At 38.4% G+C, this 18,529-nt stretch overlaps 4 protein-coding genes across 4 annotated transcripts; 1 reads left to right on the forward strand and 3 right to left on the reverse strand.

Annotated features, from left to right (window-relative positions):
- Nucleotides 1-3,213: 3,213 nt before the first annotated feature.
- LOC103515909 (cell surface glycoprotein 1-like) lies at nucleotides 3,214-5,267 on the reverse strand. The gene is made up of 2 exons (XM_008480851.3): nucleotides 5,124-5,267; nucleotides 3,214-3,857 (listed from the first exon to the last, which is right to left on the reverse strand). The coding sequence occupies exons 1-2, from the start codon at nucleotides 5,161-5,163 to the stop codon at nucleotides 3,214-3,216; spliced, it is 684 nt and encodes a 227-aa protein (XP_008479073.1). The 5' UTR covers nucleotides 5,164-5,267.
- A 3,142-nt stretch (nucleotides 5,268-8,409) lies between these two features.
- Nucleotides 8,410-12,735, reverse strand: LOC103515910 (zonadhesin-like). The gene is made up of 4 exons (XM_026828468.1): nucleotides 12,592-12,735; nucleotides 11,088-11,325; nucleotides 9,202-9,806; nucleotides 8,410-8,821 (listed from the first exon to the last, which is right to left on the reverse strand). The coding sequence occupies exons 1-4, from the start codon at nucleotides 12,629-12,631 to the stop codon at nucleotides 8,427-8,429; spliced, it is 1,278 nt and encodes a 425-aa protein (XP_026684269.1). The 5' UTR covers nucleotides 12,632-12,735; the 3' UTR covers nucleotides 8,410-8,426.
- A 2,226-nt stretch (nucleotides 12,736-14,961) lies between these two features.
- Nucleotides 14,962-15,749, forward strand: LOC103515911. The gene is made up of 2 exons (XM_008480853.2): nucleotides 14,962-15,140; nucleotides 15,343-15,749. The coding sequence occupies exons 1-2, from the start codon at nucleotides 15,074-15,076 to the stop codon at nucleotides 15,747-15,749; spliced, it is 474 nt and encodes a 157-aa protein (XP_008479075.1). The 5' UTR covers nucleotides 14,962-15,073.
- Nucleotides 15,750-16,293: 544 nt separating this feature from the next.
- On the reverse strand, nucleotides 16,294-17,829 carry LOC103515912 (mitochondrial genome maintenance exonuclease 1-like). Its single transcript, XM_026828469.1, has 3 exons — nucleotides 17,667-17,829; nucleotides 17,168-17,401; nucleotides 16,294-16,534 (listed from the first exon to the last, which is right to left on the reverse strand). Exons 1-3 carry the CDS (start codon nucleotides 17,788-17,790, stop codon nucleotides 16,314-16,316), a joined length of 579 nt encoding a protein of 192 aa, XP_026684270.1. The 5' UTR covers nucleotides 17,791-17,829; the 3' UTR covers nucleotides 16,294-16,313.
- Nucleotides 17,830-18,529: the final 700 nt, after the last annotated feature.

An 18,529-nucleotide genomic window follows, 5' to 3' on the forward strand; every position in this document is an offset into this window, starting at 1 on the left:
CTAAGGCGGTTTAATACAACATTTTCTCGTTTATAAAGGTTTAGCAAAGTGGAAGAGCAAACTGATGAAAGCATGACAAGTTCATCCCGATTTCGGTCCGATCAGTAGAACGCATAACTACATTGAATTCTTCACTCAACTTTATCTCCATGTCTACTGCATGCCTCTTTAGTTTATCTTTACAGTCCCTGCATAGTCCAGTTTACGACACACTGAGTCATACTGGACATTAGGATTGCAACTCTTATTTACAACTCGTATAATTGGCCAATCCGTCTTACTTGAGTGACTCATGGCTCATGGCGCACCTATCTTGTAAGATGTGGGGCACTCAGTGTTGTTTTTCTTCAAAAAGTCAGGTATTCAGGTTTCTGAGGATCAGCAGGGCTGAAATTCTGTGGATGCTTCCGTTTCTCCTGTGAACATATTCTTTGTTTCTAGGAACAGAATATGTACATACTGGTACCTCTTTTTAGAGTGTCGATGTCGTCGAAGAATTGAATATTATCTTGATTCTGCAATCCCTTTGCGTGTTCCAATAAAACCAGGAATTCTACCCTTTTTGTAGTCCCTCCATCCAGCCTTAGTGGGCGATTGAAACGGGGCACCTGCCGACATTCGTCTCAATCCCCCTATACTGTCAATCACTTGGAAAAGGGATTCTATACTATAACTATTTGTTGATCACTATGAACATCATGCCACTTGACGTGAAGTTTTTTGGAGGTGCGGTTAGTGCACGTTTGGAGGGATGGTTAGTGTAGGTTTTGAATGAGATTCGGTCCGAGTTAGGAGAAAGAGTTCAAGAGTTACGAAGTTAAGAAACACTGCACTGAAGATATACTTAATTAAACACATCCTCTCATGCTGCTACCGTATCTTACATTCAATAATTAACAATTAAACCGTATGACCCTAGTCCCCCCAGTCCCATTATCAGTCCACCGCCTTATCATTTCCTATTTTACGAGAGATTGCGCGTTTCTTTTGTATTCCTTGAAACAAAACGGTGCCTTCTGTATACAGGATCGTCAATGGATTGAAGATATACTTAATTAAACACATCCTCTCATGCTGCTACCGTGTCTTACATTCAATAATTAACAATTAAACCGTATGACCCTAGTCCCCCCAGTCCCATTATCAGTCCACCGCCTCATCATTTCCTATTTTACGAGAGATTGCGCGTTTCTTTTGTATTCCTTGAAACAAAACGGTGCCTTCTGTATACAGGATCGTCAATGGAATCTTCTGGAGTTATTACACCGGGTGGCTAGTATAGGCTGCATGCGTTTATCAAGATTTCCTTCCACTCAACATAACTATTCTTGTAGAAAAAAGAAAACTACGACTTAAAGCTGTGTATGTCCATACATAGTCGACGCCGTCAATCGACGAGGTGAATCTATGTTGTCGAGGCAGTGTACGGTTTCAGTTGACATCGATCTACCACCGATTGACTATGTGTGGACCTGTGGACACAGCTTATGGGCAGTCACTCACTATCAGGTAGACCTAACAGGTACACCTTATCAAATCCGCCTGTCAGGTCTACCTGATACCTGGCCTAAGACACCACTTCGACGTTGATACGGAAGTTCCTATGACATCTTACGTAGAGATAAATCTAATTTAAATGTACCCGCTTGCGAATTGTTGACAGGCTCATGACATACATATGTGACTTGTCTGACTTCAATCTCATCTGATATTATTCAGCAGACACAAAGCTCTCTGTCTTTATTACTATTATTATTATTACTCGTATTATTTATTAGACAATGAGATATTTGCTGTAATAGGAGGCACTTAACAATGTTTTCATGACCACAAACACAAAATTAGGCTAAAACTTCACAACGCAAAAAATCATACAAAATGCATGTGAATTGTTTACATGACGATAGATTAGCACAAATTTTCACAAGGCTTCCACTCCTCTCTCATTAAGGTGGATTTCCACCAACGCGACCTCTGTCGTGCGACAAAATCGCGCGACAATGTCGCGCGACGTCACCTGTTTTCACTTGAGAAAACTACGACTTAAAGCTGTGTCTGTCCATACATAGTCGACGCCGTCAATCGACGAGGTAAATCTATGTTGTCGAGGCAGTTTACGGTTTCAGTCGACATCGATCTACCACCGATCGACTATGTGTGGACACAGCTTATGGCCAGCCACTCACTATCAGGTAGACCTAACAGGTACACCTTATCAAATCCGCCTGTCAGGTCTATCTAAAGCTGTGTCTGTCCATACATAGTCGACGCCGTCAATCGACGAGGTAAATCTATGTTGTCGAGGCAGTGTACGGTTTCAGTTGACATCGATCTACCACCGATTGACTATGTGTGGACCTGTGGACACAGCTTATGGCCAGTCACTCACTATCAGGTAGACCTAACAGGTACACCTTATCAAATCCGCCTGTCAGGTCTACCTGATACCTGGCCTAAGACACCACTTCGACGTTGATACGGAAGTTCCTATGACATCTTACGTAGAGATAAATCTAATTTAAATGTACCCGCTTGCGATTTTTTTTTTTCTTCATCGTATTACTTTATTCAATTATCCTTTATTACCCGCTTGCGAATTGTTGACAGGCTCATGACATAGATATGTGACTTGTCTAACTTCAATCTCATCTAATATTATTCAGCAGACACAAAGCTCTCTGTCTTTATTACTATTATTATTATTACTCGTATTATTTATTAGACAATGAGATATTTGCTGTCTGTGATTTACGTACATGCGCTATGTAGTGCCATTGTAATGTTAGATCATAGAGCGAACAGTTATGTTCATGCAAATAACAGATGAAATTACCATTTACAATATTACCATTCCAATATAGGACATGTTTATTAGATTTTTCTTCATTAACCTGTCCCGAGAAAACCAAGTAGATTTTGTTTTCCTGTACTCTATCCTCGAAGTTCCATTGTACCTTGGAAGAGATTTCTCCGTGTATTTCCCGACTTAATCCAATTTCCAATCTCGACTCATTTTCAATCTATTACAAAACAGAAGCACGTCGGTCACGCTGAATGATTTGCACCACTGAGTTTGTCAGGTTTTTCTTCGTCTTCTTCTTTCCCGATTTGTCTCTTGGAAGTTTCTTTGCATGGAACATTATTTTCGGTTCGTCATGATTTTTAATTCAGTATTTTATTGTTTTCAATAGAGGACATTGTAATGTCATTGTTTTATAGAAACGCTCTGGTTCTGGGTAACATGCGATAGTGTTTGCTAGTCGTCTGACACAGTTTTGTACATCTGTACCGTTTCATAGTCAGCTCTTCATTTCTGCCATGTGTGTACGTGTCAACATCCCCTTCAACGTGTTTCGTAATCACAGTATCACTATCACCAGCAGTTTTCTCAACTGTTTTGTCAGTTTTCTCCTTGCTATTTTCAGTCGGGGTTTCTTTTTCTTTAGTTTCAGTTGGCTCTTTAGCAGGCTCAGTTGGTTCTTTAGCAGGCTCTACTGGTTCTTTCGCAGGCTCAGCTGGTGTGGTTTCAATATTGAGAAGGTCAGCTAGTTTGCCCACCTTGGGTTCTCCAGTTGTAACTTCGCCACTAGCAGATGGTTCCCCAGTTTTCACTTCACCGTTCGGTTCTGGTTCACCGGTTTTCTTAGCTTCAACACTGGAAGCTAGTTCCTCGGGGGTTTTCTTTTCTTCGTATCCTGTGTCAGATTCTTTCTTCTCTACTGCGGCTGGTTTTTCTTCAGGTGTTCCTGTAGCCGCTGGTTCCTTGTTTTCTTCCGTCTTGGTTGCCTCTGTGGTGGTCGTTTCTTCAACGGTAGGATTATCAGAGGTCTCACTAGGTTCATCGGCTAGAGCGATGCCTGGAACATACAAAAGATTTTATTTGTACAGTTATTTAACAATGTACCAATTCAGAAAAAAGGTTTAATTTTGCGTAAAAAGTCCGGCAATTTTGAAGATTCTAAAGCTAGTTTTTTTTTCAACGGATGAAGGTCAAATGAAGTTTAAAGTCATCTTCGGCAATAATATTACATCTCTCAAGTAACTAGTGGTAACTCAAACGGTCATCAAGTTAAAACATAGAACTTACTTCGCGTGTTTAACAAAGGTTTACACCAAGTACGAATAGATGCAATATGCGCCAGATTGGTACCTATCGTAAAATAATCAACCCAATGGTTTATCTTCATTTTCCTTTTAAGCAGGAAAATACTCACTAGGTAGGTACAAAATGTACTTCAATTAGATTGATTGATTAGGTTTATACAGGGTGTCCCAGAATTTATGCTTAAATTGTTTTTCTCGGAGCCTGTTTGAAATTTCGAAAAATAAAAAAACCCTCAACTTTTTGATTTTTGATGCGGATATTTATGCAATATCGCGATACGCGAAAAGTTTCCCGAAATCCGCGAATTGGGTGCCAACTTTGGATTTTTAAATGAGAACCCCTATTTTTCGCTTTCTACGTTAAATTTAAAGTACAATCAACTACTCACTCGAATTCTTTGCGGTTCGCGGTTTTCGCGGAATTCGAAAACCGCGAATCACAAAAATGTCTCAAAAGTACAAGTGTGACCCATCAAATCGGAGTGTTTTTGCTCTCAAATTTTATTCGGACTTCGCGAAAATCGATTAAAAAAATACTGGTAAATCTTGAACTCTGACGTCACGGCATACACTCGCGTACACGATGACATCACATCAAATGTTCCGAGCAAAGCTCCCTCGCAGGCAGCAGATTAATGTGTTAGTGCCCATAAGTTTCTGCGCATTTCTTTCTGCTCCTCCGCCAGCGTGCTTGCATACTGGCGCTACCTAGCGAGGCAACGGCCTGAAGTCTGACGTCACACATTTTTGAACTCTTTCATTAAAACGGAAAATGAAAATTGAATTTTCGACCTATTACCGTTATTTTTTTGGAGTTTTGACCTCAGATTTGGTTTTTTCACAACTTTTTACAAAGGATTCGTCCATTAATTATAATTTTTACCCATTTGCAACTGCTCCATTAGTTATTCTTACCTTGTTTCTATTTAAACAAGATGCGTTGTTGTTGGGTGTAAAATAACAACGTATCCAATAAAAATAAAAATACAAGACTAACCAATTACTTTAATTAGACTTACCTGTAAGTAAGAGACAGACAAGGAATATGTTGTAGTTCATCCTGATGATTCAAGATGAGAAGTGATCAGATGTTTCAGGTTTCGAACCTTTCAGACGAATGGATTGAGAACACAAGCAAATTAGTAGTTGAAAACAGGTAGAGATGAAATTAATAATATGTGAAACCATATGAGTACACAGTGATTAACACATTTTCAAGAAACTATTGGAAAACAATGTTTGCATTATTGACAATGGTTTTTGTCACGTCAATAGGTGAAATTTTGTCGATACCCCTGGTGTGGAAATGGAGATCAGTGGTGATCTTTGAAATCTAAAAGAGGAAGCAGTTTTGAGCCCCAAATTCTATCGTCTTTAAAACAAAGAGAGAAGGAAGACAGGAAAGGAAAAGCCAGCCGTTCCGAGAACGAAGCTAATCTGTTTAGGATAAAATCCACCCGGTAGGTATTATACATGTAGATTTCTGTTTTAGCTTGTACATATTTTTCTTAATTACCTTATATGTTTTAATTGTTTGTGCTTAAATAATTATTTTAGTTTATTGTATGTATCAAAAGGAGAGAGAAAATTGTAACATGATCGAGAGTTTCTATCTGAAAATTAACTGAATAGGAGGGCAATCAAGAGACTTTAACCTCGATCTGTAGCAGCAATCATAAACATATGAAAAGCTGTTTATGTTCATATTTGTAGCCTTTTCACTTGTAGAATGCAGATTTGCAGAATCATTTCAATTTTCTCAATCCACTAATTTATTTAAGGCACTTTATTTTTTAACAAAATGCTTATTGCTAACATTGTGATAGTGTTTATATTCTCAGAATTAATTTCTGTTCCAAACAAAAATTTCTATTTTTGGTTTCCATTAGTTTTTTAAAAACTCCATTTTCCCTCTACGGTAACTGTTAACTATACTATCTGAAAACTGTTGAACTGATGAGACTACATGTCCCAATATCAGTACATTTCATCATATTTAAATAATAATACATAACGCATTTCTTTTGAACCCCCTTGTTTATATTAATACTATTTTTCTGATCTCTTGAATTCTCTTGCTTTAGACATCTCTAATTTCTACAATATTTTTTTCAATCTTATAAAGGTGCATACAATTTTTCCCCAAATTGATTAATTATTTAGTATTCCTCTAAGAATTTAAACCAACTTCAAGTTTCTCTGTCAGTACTTCCGTCCATCTATTTTGGCCCTCTCGATTATTGTAATATTTAATTCCTAAATTTTTAAAAAAGCTAGTAATAGTTTTAGTTTTAATGGATTTATTTTATTTTTTTACTGAGAAAATACAAATATATTTCAGTATTGTTTATTAGTTGTCTTTTTGCTCTTATTAGAATTGAGAATTATTGCTTATTCCAAAAGCACAGTATATCTAAATAGATACCGGTATTTACAGGTAAGGTGACAGTTAAAAATTGGGGAAACAATGCCTTTATCGGTAATCGCAGAAGTAGCAAAAGAAAAATATTATTCCTTGGTAATAGAAGAAAATAATTAACATAAGCTTTGTTTTCAATAACATGATGTTTAATTTCAGTAAATTTTATTTATTTAATCTTCAAAAATACCCAAATTGAGAGAGGGTAAGAACAACAGGGTGAATGTTTCGAAGGCATACGTCAAGCTAGGACTTAGCCTGACACATTACCGTGTATCAAGATCCTCCCAGGACACACTGAACAACCGAACATGCATAAAAAAGCATAGTACATCTAAATAGATACCTGTATTTACAGATAAGGCGACAGTTAAAAATTGGTGAAACAATGCCTTTATCGGTAATCGCAGAAGTAGCAAAAGAAAAATTTTATTCCTTGGTAATAGAAGAAAATAATTAACATAGCTTTGTTTTCAATAACAATGATGTTTAATTTCAGTAAATTTTATTTATTTAATTTTCAAAAATACCCAAATTGAGAGAGGGTAAGAACAACAGGGTGAATATTTAGAAGGCATACGTCAAGCTAGGACTTAGCCTGACACATTACCGTGTATCAAGATCCTCCCAGGACACACTGAACAACCGAACATGCATAGGCTATCTGGAGTATTTGTTCATCCTGTATACATTGGTCGATTTCGGTCCGATCAGTAGAACGCATAACTACATTGAATTCTTCACTCAACTTTATCTCCATGTCTACTGCATGCCTCTTTAGTTTATCTTTACAGCCCCTGCATAGTCCAGTTTACGACACACTGAGTCATACTGGACGTTAGGATTGCAACTCTTATTTACAACTCGTATAATTGGCCAATCCGTCTTACTTGAGTGACTCATGGCTCATGGCGCACCTATCTTGTAAGATGTGGGGCACTCAGTGTTGTTTTTCTTCAAAAAGTCAGGTATTCAGGTTTCTGAGGATCAGCAGGGCTGAAATTCTGTGGATGCTTCCGTTTCTCCTGTGAACATATTCTTTGTTTCTAGGAACAGAATATGTACATACTGGTACCTCTTTTTAGAGTGTCGATGTCGTCGAAGAATTGAATATTATCTTGATTCTGCAATCCCTTTGCGTGTTCCAATAAAACCAGGAATTCTACCCTTTTTGTAGTCCCTCCATCCAGCCTTAGTGGGCGATTGAAACGGGGCACCTGCCGACATTCGTCTCAATCCCCCTATACTGTCAATCACTTGGAAAAGGGATTCTATACTATTTGTTGATCACTATGAACATCATGCCACTTGACGTGAAGTTTTTTGGAGGTGCGGTTAGTGCACGTTTGGAGGGATGGTTAGTAACATGCATAGGAAAGAAAAATGTGTTACAGGAGTATGTAAAATCCAGAAGTGTCTAGCAGCGTGTTACAAGCAAAATCTTGGGCTGGCATACTATAAATAATGAGAACCTTTGATGATAACAGGAATAAGAAATAGCTTGCACTATAACAGAGGAATAAATAATAGCTTGAGCTGGTGTTACAAGCAAAATCTTGGGCTAGCATACTATAAATAATGAGAACCTTTGATGATAACAGGAATAAGAAATAGCTTGCACTATAACAGAGGAATAAATAATAGCTTGAGCTACAACAGGAATAATAAACAGCTTAGTCCATAACAAATAACGAATAGTTTGGGCTACATATAACAGGAGTAACGAATACCTTGGGGTGTAAGAGGAATAGCTTGAGCTACAACAGGAATACCATGGGCTATACCGGATATTAAACACCTGTGTGTGCCTTCTGTTTCTTACAACAACTAGTAGGGATATAATGAGTGACTGTAAGAGGAATAGCTTGTGCTAAAACAGGAATACCATGGGCTATACCGGATATTAAACACCTGTGTGTGCCTTCTGTTTCTTACAACAACTAGTAGGGATATAATGAGTGAGACCATTATTAGGACAGGTGTATTTGACTTGGGTTGCATTCACCTGTGGTTCAGACGTGAGGAAGTTGGTAGAGCATTTGCTCCTCTCCTTATCATAGTAAGCACAGGTCCGGGTGTAGATGGGCTGCAAGGTGGCCGGATCTATCTTGCTGAGAACCACACAGAATCCGTGGTAGCCCATAGGAGCAGCGATGACGTCATTACAGTAAGCGTTAGCACCAGGATCAGAGATGCCCACGTTCTCCTCTAGGTTGATGGTCATGGGACAGAGGTCACCCTCTAGCTGAGGTAGGCTACACACGAAGGCTTGCTGCTCGATAGGTGTCATCTTGTGATCTGCAAGAGAGGCAGGATGAAATTATGTCAAGGTGAGTAATATCGCGTAATTATAGTTGAACACACTCATATTATAGAAATCTCAAAGGTAAAGTTGTAAACAAAACACTATTTACAAGACTTGTCTTGTAGTGCTTTTTACACTTTTACAAGACGTGCTTTTTAACTTTGACGACTGGAGTTTTGAAAAGTAATTTCAGTTGGCAAAGTTGAAAAGGAAACTTTTGTAAATAACAGTTTTACTAAACAGATCCAGAACTTCATCAACAATTGAAAAATAAATGGCTGCTGAAACCCTCCAAGAATAGACAATGATTTAAAATCATCATCAATCTAGATTATCTAGAATTATCCTAAAAAAAAGTTCACCAGTGTCTTACCTGCAGGGGGTTTAGGAACACCGGGAATATAATTAGAGGGGGGTGGCACTTCCACATGTTCGGGCTTATGACCCACGAACTCCTTGTTCTTGCTTTCTGTATTGTGAGTTCCCACGACCTTTGTTTTGGGCGCGGTATGCTCGGATGAATCCACTGTCTTGGCAAGTTTCACTGAATTTTCTTTCTCTGAGGTTTCCACTGTCTTGGCAAGTTTCACTGAATTTTCTTTATCAGAGGTTTCCACTTTCTTCACAGTTCCGGTTTCTTCGGCGCTAGATGTCTTCACTTCTTTAGGAAGGGTATCATTTCTGGCATTCAAAACATCCCCTTCAACGTGTTTCGTAATCACAGTATCACTATCACCAGCAGTTTTCTCAACTGTTTTCTCAGTTTTCTCCTTGCTATTTTCAGTCGGGGTTTCTTTTTCTTTAGTTTCAGTTGGCTCTTTAGCAGGCTCAGTTGGTTCTTTAGCAGGCTCTACTGGTTCTTTCGCAGGCTCAGCTGGTGTGGTTTCAATATTGAGAAGGTCAGCTAGTTTGCCCACCTTGGGTTCTCCAGTTGTAACTTCGCCACTAGCAGATGGTTCCCCAGTTTTCACTTCACCGTTCGGTTCTAGGGCATCATTTTTGGCATTCAGAACATCCCCTTCAACGTGTTTCGTAATCACAGTATCACTATCACCAGCAGTTTTCTCAGTTTTCTCCTTGCTATTTTCAGTCGGGGTTTCTTTTTCTTTAGTTTCAGTTGGCTCTTCAGCAGGCTCAGTTGGTTCTTTAGCAGGCTCTACTGGTTCTTTCGCAGGCTCAGCTGGTGTGGTTTCAATATTGAGAAGGTCAGCTAGTTTGCCCACCTTGGGTTCTCCAGTTGTAACTTCGCCACTAGCAGATGGTTCCCCAGTTTTCACTTCACCGTTCGGTTCTGGTTCACCGGTTTTCTTAGCTTCAACACTGGAAGCTAGTTCTTCGGGGGTTTTCTTTTCTTCGGATCCTGTGTCAGATTCTTTCTTCTCTACTGCGGATGATTTTTCTTCAGGTGTTCCTGTAGCCGCTGATTCCTTGTTTTCTTCCGTCTTGGTTGCCTCTGTGGTGGTCGTTTCTTCAACGGTAGGATTATCAGAGGTCTCACTGGGTTCATCGGCTAGAGCGATGCCTGGAACATACAAAAGATTTTATTTGTACAGTTATTTAACAATGTACCAATTCAGAAAAAAGGTTTACCGGATGAGATTATGTCAAGGTGAGTAATATCGCGTAATTATAGTTGAACACACTCATATGATAGAAATCTCAAAGGTAAAGTTGTAAACAAAACACTATTTACACTTGTCTTGCTTTTTAACTTTGACGACTGGAGTTTTGAAAAGTAATTTCAGTTGGCAAAGTTGAAAAGGAAACTTTTGTAAATAACAGTTTTACTGAACAGATCCAGGACTTCATCAACAATTGAAAAATAAATGGCTGCTGAAACCCTCCAAGAATAGATAATGATTTAAAATCATTATCAATCTAGAATTATCCTAAAGAGAAGTTCACCAGTGTCTTACCTGCAGGGGGTTTAGGAACACCGGGAATATAATTAGAGGGGGGTGGCACTTCCACATGTTCGGGCTTATGACCCGCGAACTCCTTGTTCTTGCTTTCTGTATTGTGAGTTCCCACGACCTTTGTTTTGGGCGCGGTATGCTCGGATGAATCCACTGTCTTGGCAAGTTTCACTGAATTGTTTGTTTCAATATTTGAATGTGTCACCTCTCCTGTCTGACTTCTCTCTCACCTCATTCTAATTGAATAGGATAATATATGATTGATGACATTGTGCTCTCATTGGAACAATACTAATGGGGCACTACTAGAACTATTACTAACAAGGTGCATGCTTGATACCAGTTCGGTTCTGGTTCACCGGTTTTCTTAGCTTCAACACTGGAAGCTAGTTCCTCGGGGGTTTTCTTTTCTTCGTATCCTGTGTCAGATTCTTTCTTCTCTACTGCGGCTGGTTTTTCTTCAGGTGTTCCTGTAGCCGCTGGTTCCTTGTTTTCTTCCGTCTTGGTTGCCTCTGTGGTGGTCGTTTCTTCAACGGTAGGATTATCAGAGGTCTCACTAGGTTCATCGGCTAGAGCGATGCCTGGAACATACAAAAGATTTTATTTGTACAGTTATTTAACAATGTACCAATTCAGAAAAAAGGTTTAATTTTGCGTAAAAAGTCCGGCAATTTTGAAGATTCTAAAGCTAGTTTTTTTTTCAACGGATGAAGGTCAAATGAAGTTTAAAGTCATCTTCGGCAATAATATTACATCTCTCAAGTAACTAGTGGTAACTCAAACGGTCATCAAGTTAAAACATAGAACTTACTTCGCGTGTTTAACAAAGGTTTACACCAAGTACGAATAGATGCAATATGCGCCAGATTGGTACCTATCGTAAAATAATCAACCCAATGGTTTATCTTCATTTTCCTTTTAAGCAGGAAAATACTCACTAGGTAGGTACAAAATGTACTTCAATTAGATTGATTGATTAGGTTTATACAGGGTGTCCCAGAATTTATGCTTAAATTGTTTTTCTCGGAGCCTGTTTGAAATTTCGAAAAATAAAAAAACCCTCAACTTTTTGATTTTTGATGCGGATATTTATGCAATATCGCGATACGCGAAAAGTTTCCCGAAATCCGCGAATTGGGTGCCAACTTTGGATTTTTAAATGAGAACCCCTATTTTTCGCTTTCTACGTTAAATTTAAAGTACAATCAACTACTCACTCGAATTCTTTGCGGTTCGCGGTTTTCGCGGAATTCGAAAACCGCGAATCACAAAAATGTCTCAAAAGTACAAGTGTGACCCATCAAATCGGAGTGTTTTTGCTCTCAAATTTTATTCGGACTTCGCGAAAATCGATTAAAAAAATACTGGTAAATCTTGAACTCTGACGTCACGGCATACACTCGCGTACACGATGACATCACATCAAATGTTCCGAGCAAAGCTCCCTCGCAGGCAGCAGATTAATGTGTTAGTGCCCATAAGTTTCTGCGCATTTCTTTCTGCTCCTCCGCCAGCGTGCTTGCATACTGGCGCTACCTAGCGAGGCAACGGCCTGAAGTCTGACGTCACACATTTTTGAACTCTTTCATTAAAACGGAAAATGAAAATTGAATTTTCGACCTATTACCGTTATTTTTTTGGAGTTTTGACCTCAGATTTGGTTTTTTCACAACTTTTTACAAAGGATTCGTCCATTAATTATAATTTTTACCCATTTGCAACTGCTCCATTAGTTATTCTTACCTTGTTTCTATTTAAACAAGATGCGTTGTTGTTGGGTGTAAAATAACAACGTATCCAATAAAAATAAAAATACAAGACTAACCAATTACTTTAATTAGACTTACCTGTAAGTAAGAGACAGACAAGGAATATGTTGTAGTTCATCCTGATGATTCAAGATGAGAAGTGATCAGATGTTTCAGGTTTCGAACCTTTCAGACGAATGGATTGAGAACACAAGCAAATTAGTAGTTGAAAACAGGTAGAGATGAAATTAATAATATGTGAAACCATATGAGTACACAGTGATTAACACATTTTCAAGAAACTATTGGAAAACAATGTTTGCATTATTGACAATGGTTTTTGTTACGTCAATAGGTGAAATTTTATCGATACCCCTGGTGTGGAAATGGAGATCAGTGGTGATCTTTGAAATCTAAAAGAGGAAGCAGTTTTGAGCCCCAAATTCTATCGTCTGTCGCGGATTTCGCAAATACCGCGCTATCGCAAACAGCGAAATATTGGACCAAAATTAAATAATAATGAAACCATAAAATTTGGGAGCAAAAAATACTCCGATTTGATGGGTCACACTTGTACTTTTGAGGCATTTTTGTGATTAGTGGTTTCCGGATTCCGCGAAAACCGCGAACCGCAAAAATTCGAGTGAGTAATCGATTGTACTTTAAATTTAACGTAGAAAACGAATATGTAATGAAAAAATAGGGGTTCTCAGTTAAAAATCCAAAGTTGGCACCCAAGTCGCGGACTTCGCGAATTTTTCGCGCATCGCGATATTGCATAAATATCCGCATCAAAAATCAAATAGTTACGGTTTTTTTTTTTTTATTTTTCGAAATTTCAAACAGGCTCCGAGAAAAACAATTTAAGCATATATTCTGGGACAGCCTGTATTAGACAATAGACATCCTAGCTAGATAATTAGTTATTCTTACCTTGTTTCTATTTAAACAAGATGCGTTGTTGTCGGGTGTAAAATAACAACGTATCCAATAAAAATAAAAATACAAGACTAACCAATTACTTTAATTAGACTTACCTGTAAGTAAGAGACAGACAAGGAATATGTTGTAGTTCATCCTGATGATTCAAGATGAGAAGTGATCAGATGTTTCAGGTTTCGAACCTTTCAGACGAATGGATTGAGAACACAAGCAAATTAGTAGTTGAAAACAGGTAGAGATGAAATTAATAATATGTGAAACCATATGAGTACACAGTGATTAACACATTTTCAAGAAACTATTGGAAAACAATGTTTGCATTATTGACAATGGTTTTTGTGAAGCAAATTAGTAGTTGAACACGGGTAGAGATGAAATTAATAAAATGTGAAACCATATGAGTACACAGTGATTAACACATTTTCAAGAAACTATTGGAAAACAATGTTTGCATTATTGACAATAAAATGGTTTTTGTCACGCCAATAGGTGAAATTTTATCGATACCCCTGGTGTGGAAATGGAGATCAGTGGTGATCTTTGAAATCTAAAAGAGGAAACAGTTTTGAGCCCCAAATTCTATCGTCTCTAAAACAAAGAGAGAAGGAAGACAGGAAAGGAAAAGCCAGCCGTTCCGAGAACGAAGCTAATCTGTTTAGGATAAAATCCACCCGGGGGGTTTTTGTCACGTCAATAGGTGAAATTTTGTCGATACCCCTGGTGTGGAAATGGAGATCAGTGGTGATCTTTGAAATCTAAAAGAGGAAGCAGTTTTGAGCCCCAAATTCTATCGTCTTTAAAACAAAGAGAGAAGGAAGACAGGAAAGGAAAAGCCAGCCGTTCCGAGAACGAAGCTAATCTGTTTAGGATAAAATCCACCCGGGGTGGTAATCGAACCCATGACCTAACACTTACAAGGCAGACGCTCCACCCTCCAACCCAACTAGACTGACAACCGTTTTCTTGATGAGTAGTTGCTAGCCAGTTAAGATTCAGTATTTTGAAATCGCGGTGGTAATGTTTCAAATTGACGGCTCATTATTTTACATTGGTTCTTTATTCAATACTCTCCCTAACTTAGTTTTTTGTGGAATTTACTCTACATATTACATTTTATTAAAATGAGGGCCGCTAGTAGTCGTATCAAAAGAAAGGTTTTTTCGATACTTATCATCAGTTTCTTACAAGGTAAGATTGAGATTCGTATTTTTGAAAAGACTACAATCCTACACAATGGATGTACGGGTCAAAATGACCCAAGCCTCCTTGTAACATTTCCTAGTCTCGCTCTGGAGGCTCATAAAATCGTGAGAAGACAGCAAGGTACTATACTTAGAGAGACGAAAGTTTTAGATGTATTAAACAAGATCCACTTTCCGTTCCAGGTGTCTCCACTGCGTTGGCACAGAATGCAGATCAGAACCCACCTAACAAGCATAAAGTCAATCCTCACAGCATTGACAGCATCTACAAGTGTTTTCTTGATAAGTAGTTGCTAGCCAGTTAAGATTCAGTATTTTGAAATCGCGGTGGTAATGATTCAAACTGACAGCTCATTATTTTACATTGGTTCTTTATTCAATACTCTCCCTAACTTAGTTTTTCGTGGAATTTACTCTACATATTACATTTTATTAAAATGAGGGCCGCTAGTAGTCGTATGAAAAGAAAGGTTTTTTCGATACTTATCATCAGTTTCTTACAAGGTAAGATTGAGATTCGTATTTTTAAAAAGACTACAATCCTACACAATGGATGTACGGGTCAAAATGACCCAAGCCTCCTTGTAACATTTCCTAGTCTCACTCTGGAGGCTCAAGGACATGGAATCGTGAGAAGACAGCAAGGTACTATACTTAGAGAGACGAAAGTTTTAGATGTACAAACAAGATCCACTTTTCGTTCCAGATGTCTCCACTGCGTTGGCACAGAATGCAGATCAGAACCCACCTAACAAGCATAAAGTCAATCCTCACAGCATTGACAGCATCTACAAGAATGCTTTCCATGTGTTCTTCCTCAACCAAGAACCTAACTCGATCACCCCCAATAATGAACATAAGAGAGACATTGAGTACCCTCAAGGTATAGACAACAGAAACCTACTACCACCCAACATCTATTACATCTATCTCAACGGACAAGACAAGACGGCTCATACCTTGGAAATCTCCAAGCATGAAGGATTATACGCGAGTCAAAACAGTCTTCTAGATGACTTACCACCTCTTGACAGCAGTGAACAACTCAAACAACTGATACGTGTCAAGAGAGCTGTCGATGGAATAGGAGTCGAGAATGAAACACGCCGTTGACAACAGAAACCTACTACCACCCAACATATATCACATCTATCTCAACGGACGGGACAAGACGGCTCATACCTTGAAAATCTCCAAGCATGAAGGATTATACGCGAGTCAAAACAGTCTTCTAGATGACTTGCCACCTCTTGACAGCAGTGAACAACTCAAACAACTGATACGTGTCAAGAGAGCTGTCGATAGAATAGGAGTCGAGAATGAAACACGCCAGGAGCTGATAAAGAAAGGTGGCATGAAGCCTGAAAAGATCTCAGCTGTTGAAAGGGTTTCCTCCAAACTTTGAATTCTGATTTCTAAGAAAGAAAAAAAATCACACTCACCCCAGATCACAAACACAGTCTACATATCCTCGGTATTGTAGCACCTCATGAACAACTTTACCCTCCAGTAAGTGAACTCTAGATATTTGCTGAACAATACTGTCCACACTCTTCAAACAATTCCTAATGGAGCTGATAAAGAAAGGTGGGATGAAGCCTGAAAAGATCTCAGCTGTTGAAAGGGTTTCCTCCAAACTTTAAATTCTGATTTCTAAGAAAGAAAAAAAAATCACACTCACCCCAGATCACAAACACAGTCTACATATCCTCGGTACTGCAGCACCTCATGAACAACTTTACCCTCCAGTAAGTGAACTCTAGATATTTGCTGAACAATACTGTCCACACTCTTCAAACAATTCCTAATGTCTTCCGATAGGTCCAGATCTTGTGTATGTCTGTGTGTGAGTAAATGTTCTATGGCACTGTGAAACTCTCGGCCCTTTTGGAGAGTGGCTGAAAAAATAAAAAATAATGAGATATTTGTAACTTTTTTATTTATTATTTTTTAAGAGGTTTGACAGAGGGAACTGTAACTGCTACGGTCTTATCATCCCAAAACCGAAGAGAAATTATTTTATGAAAACACGAGATGTCAAATTTTATCACTTAGGTATTTCCTTATTTGACAACATGAAAGAAGATCCTCTACAGATTAGGGTGTTGAATAATATTCTGTAAAGCATGAAAATGTTTGTCACAAAATATCCTTCCTCAATCTATGATAGGTGCCTTGTTGTTTAGGTTTACCTGAATGAGACAGAATCTATTTGAATTTTTTTACCAACCTTAGTGGTGTAGTGGTTCGGACAGGGGATTCTGGATCTGGAGGTTGGTGCTTGAGGTCAAAGTCAAATCATAAAATTTAGTGTAGTGTATTAAGCAGGAAACAATATTTGTGACAAGCATTTAGGTTGTGGTTATGTACCGGGTTGGGTTAGGTTTGGACTAATTGAGACAGGATATTGTTTCTACAGTTTGGCATGGGAGTGGTAACAGTTAGTTTACCAACCTTGCCTTACCCAACCCGGTACATAACTACAACCTTATGCTAACACAATGAGAATTCCCATTTTAAAATTTACAAACCTTTATTCAAAGCCAGAAACCCATCCATGCCCAGGGTAGCAATCTTATTTTTCCTCCACCTCTCCAAAGCTTGCCTGGCAAGTGGAGACATTGTGGCTGATAATATTGAAGTGACGGAAGGGTAATAATTAGGAACACTGTCTTGAGGTTTGTCTGATGAAACCAGAGGGTTGCCTGTATCATTACTTATTGTGATGAGAGGCTTGGTGTGGTTTTCCAGAGGAAAGTCTTTTTCTATAAAAGCAAAGAAACAAAGAGGTAAAGTAAGCTAACAATATGAGATACAGATTATCTACCTCATTATAGTTATTAAACACAGTAAAAAAAAGATTAGATAAATGTTACAGTAACATTCTTAGTGAGACCATTCCTAAAATTCAAGAGCAGCTAGTAAGTACCTACATAGAAAAAAAAAACTTCTCTAAACATTATGTGAAAAATTGAAAAATGGTAATACAAAAAATTATGCTAAAGAAATCCAATTTTTCTCTAAACTTACTTAAAATTTCTGATAAAGTCATTTTACTATAATCACATTCAATTTCCAGGGGTTTTGATATCTCAACTGCTTCAATATTTGATACAGGTGGGTCATCAGGTTCATTTTCTTTGGCTTCACGCATTAGGATACCTTCCTCTTTCAATCTTTTCTTTCTCTGGGCCTGAGTCTCAATTTTCACCTTTTCCCTTCAAACTGAGAGCTACAACACACCTAAACCTTTCAGGTTTCAGGAATATACTCCAAGACTCCCTCCTCGTTTCCTTTCAGATCACTTCAACCATGTGGCTCCAAACAAAGGCAGCATCCTCTCTACCATCCTGTACATTATCCTACTGTGTGTCCTAGCTTATGGTGTGGTCAAACTAAGACGACGCCTTAGTCAACAGTTCCCGCAATGGTTCAGACGGTTACCTCCTCAGAGGTCAAACCCGTTCGCTATTCCTATGCCGAACATTTATTCTACCACAACCACTACCAACCATGTCCCCTTACACAACACATATTCGGACACTACTAACCATATTCCTTTGATTAACTTAGCGTCTGGCCATCATGGTTCAAATATGAACACTAAGGCACAACACACGGGCTGTGAGTAATGCAACATATTGTATTAAACTGACGACATTACTGTTGATATTATTGGTTTTACTCGTATTATTGTTACTGAGGGTGGCGGTAGGTTTTTGATTTCCGATATTTCCAGGGAAGTTTATTACTTTTTTAAAAAAAATTGATTGTAGATATGTACCTGGATTTTTATCTTTTCTTTTGTGGTCGGGTTCAAGCTTTGAGATTGCACTTGAATTATGATTTATCAATTCTATATGCGGGTTCTGGAGGGTGTGGGTTCAATTCCA

The sequence above is a fragment of the Diaphorina citri genome, unplaced genomic scaffold, assembly GCF_000475195.1.
Source record: "Diaphorina citri unplaced genomic scaffold, Diaci psyllid genome assembly version 1.1 scaffold1440, whole genome shotgun sequence".
NCBI lineage: Eukaryota > Metazoa > Arthropoda > Insecta > Hemiptera > Psyllidae > Diaphorina > Diaphorina citri.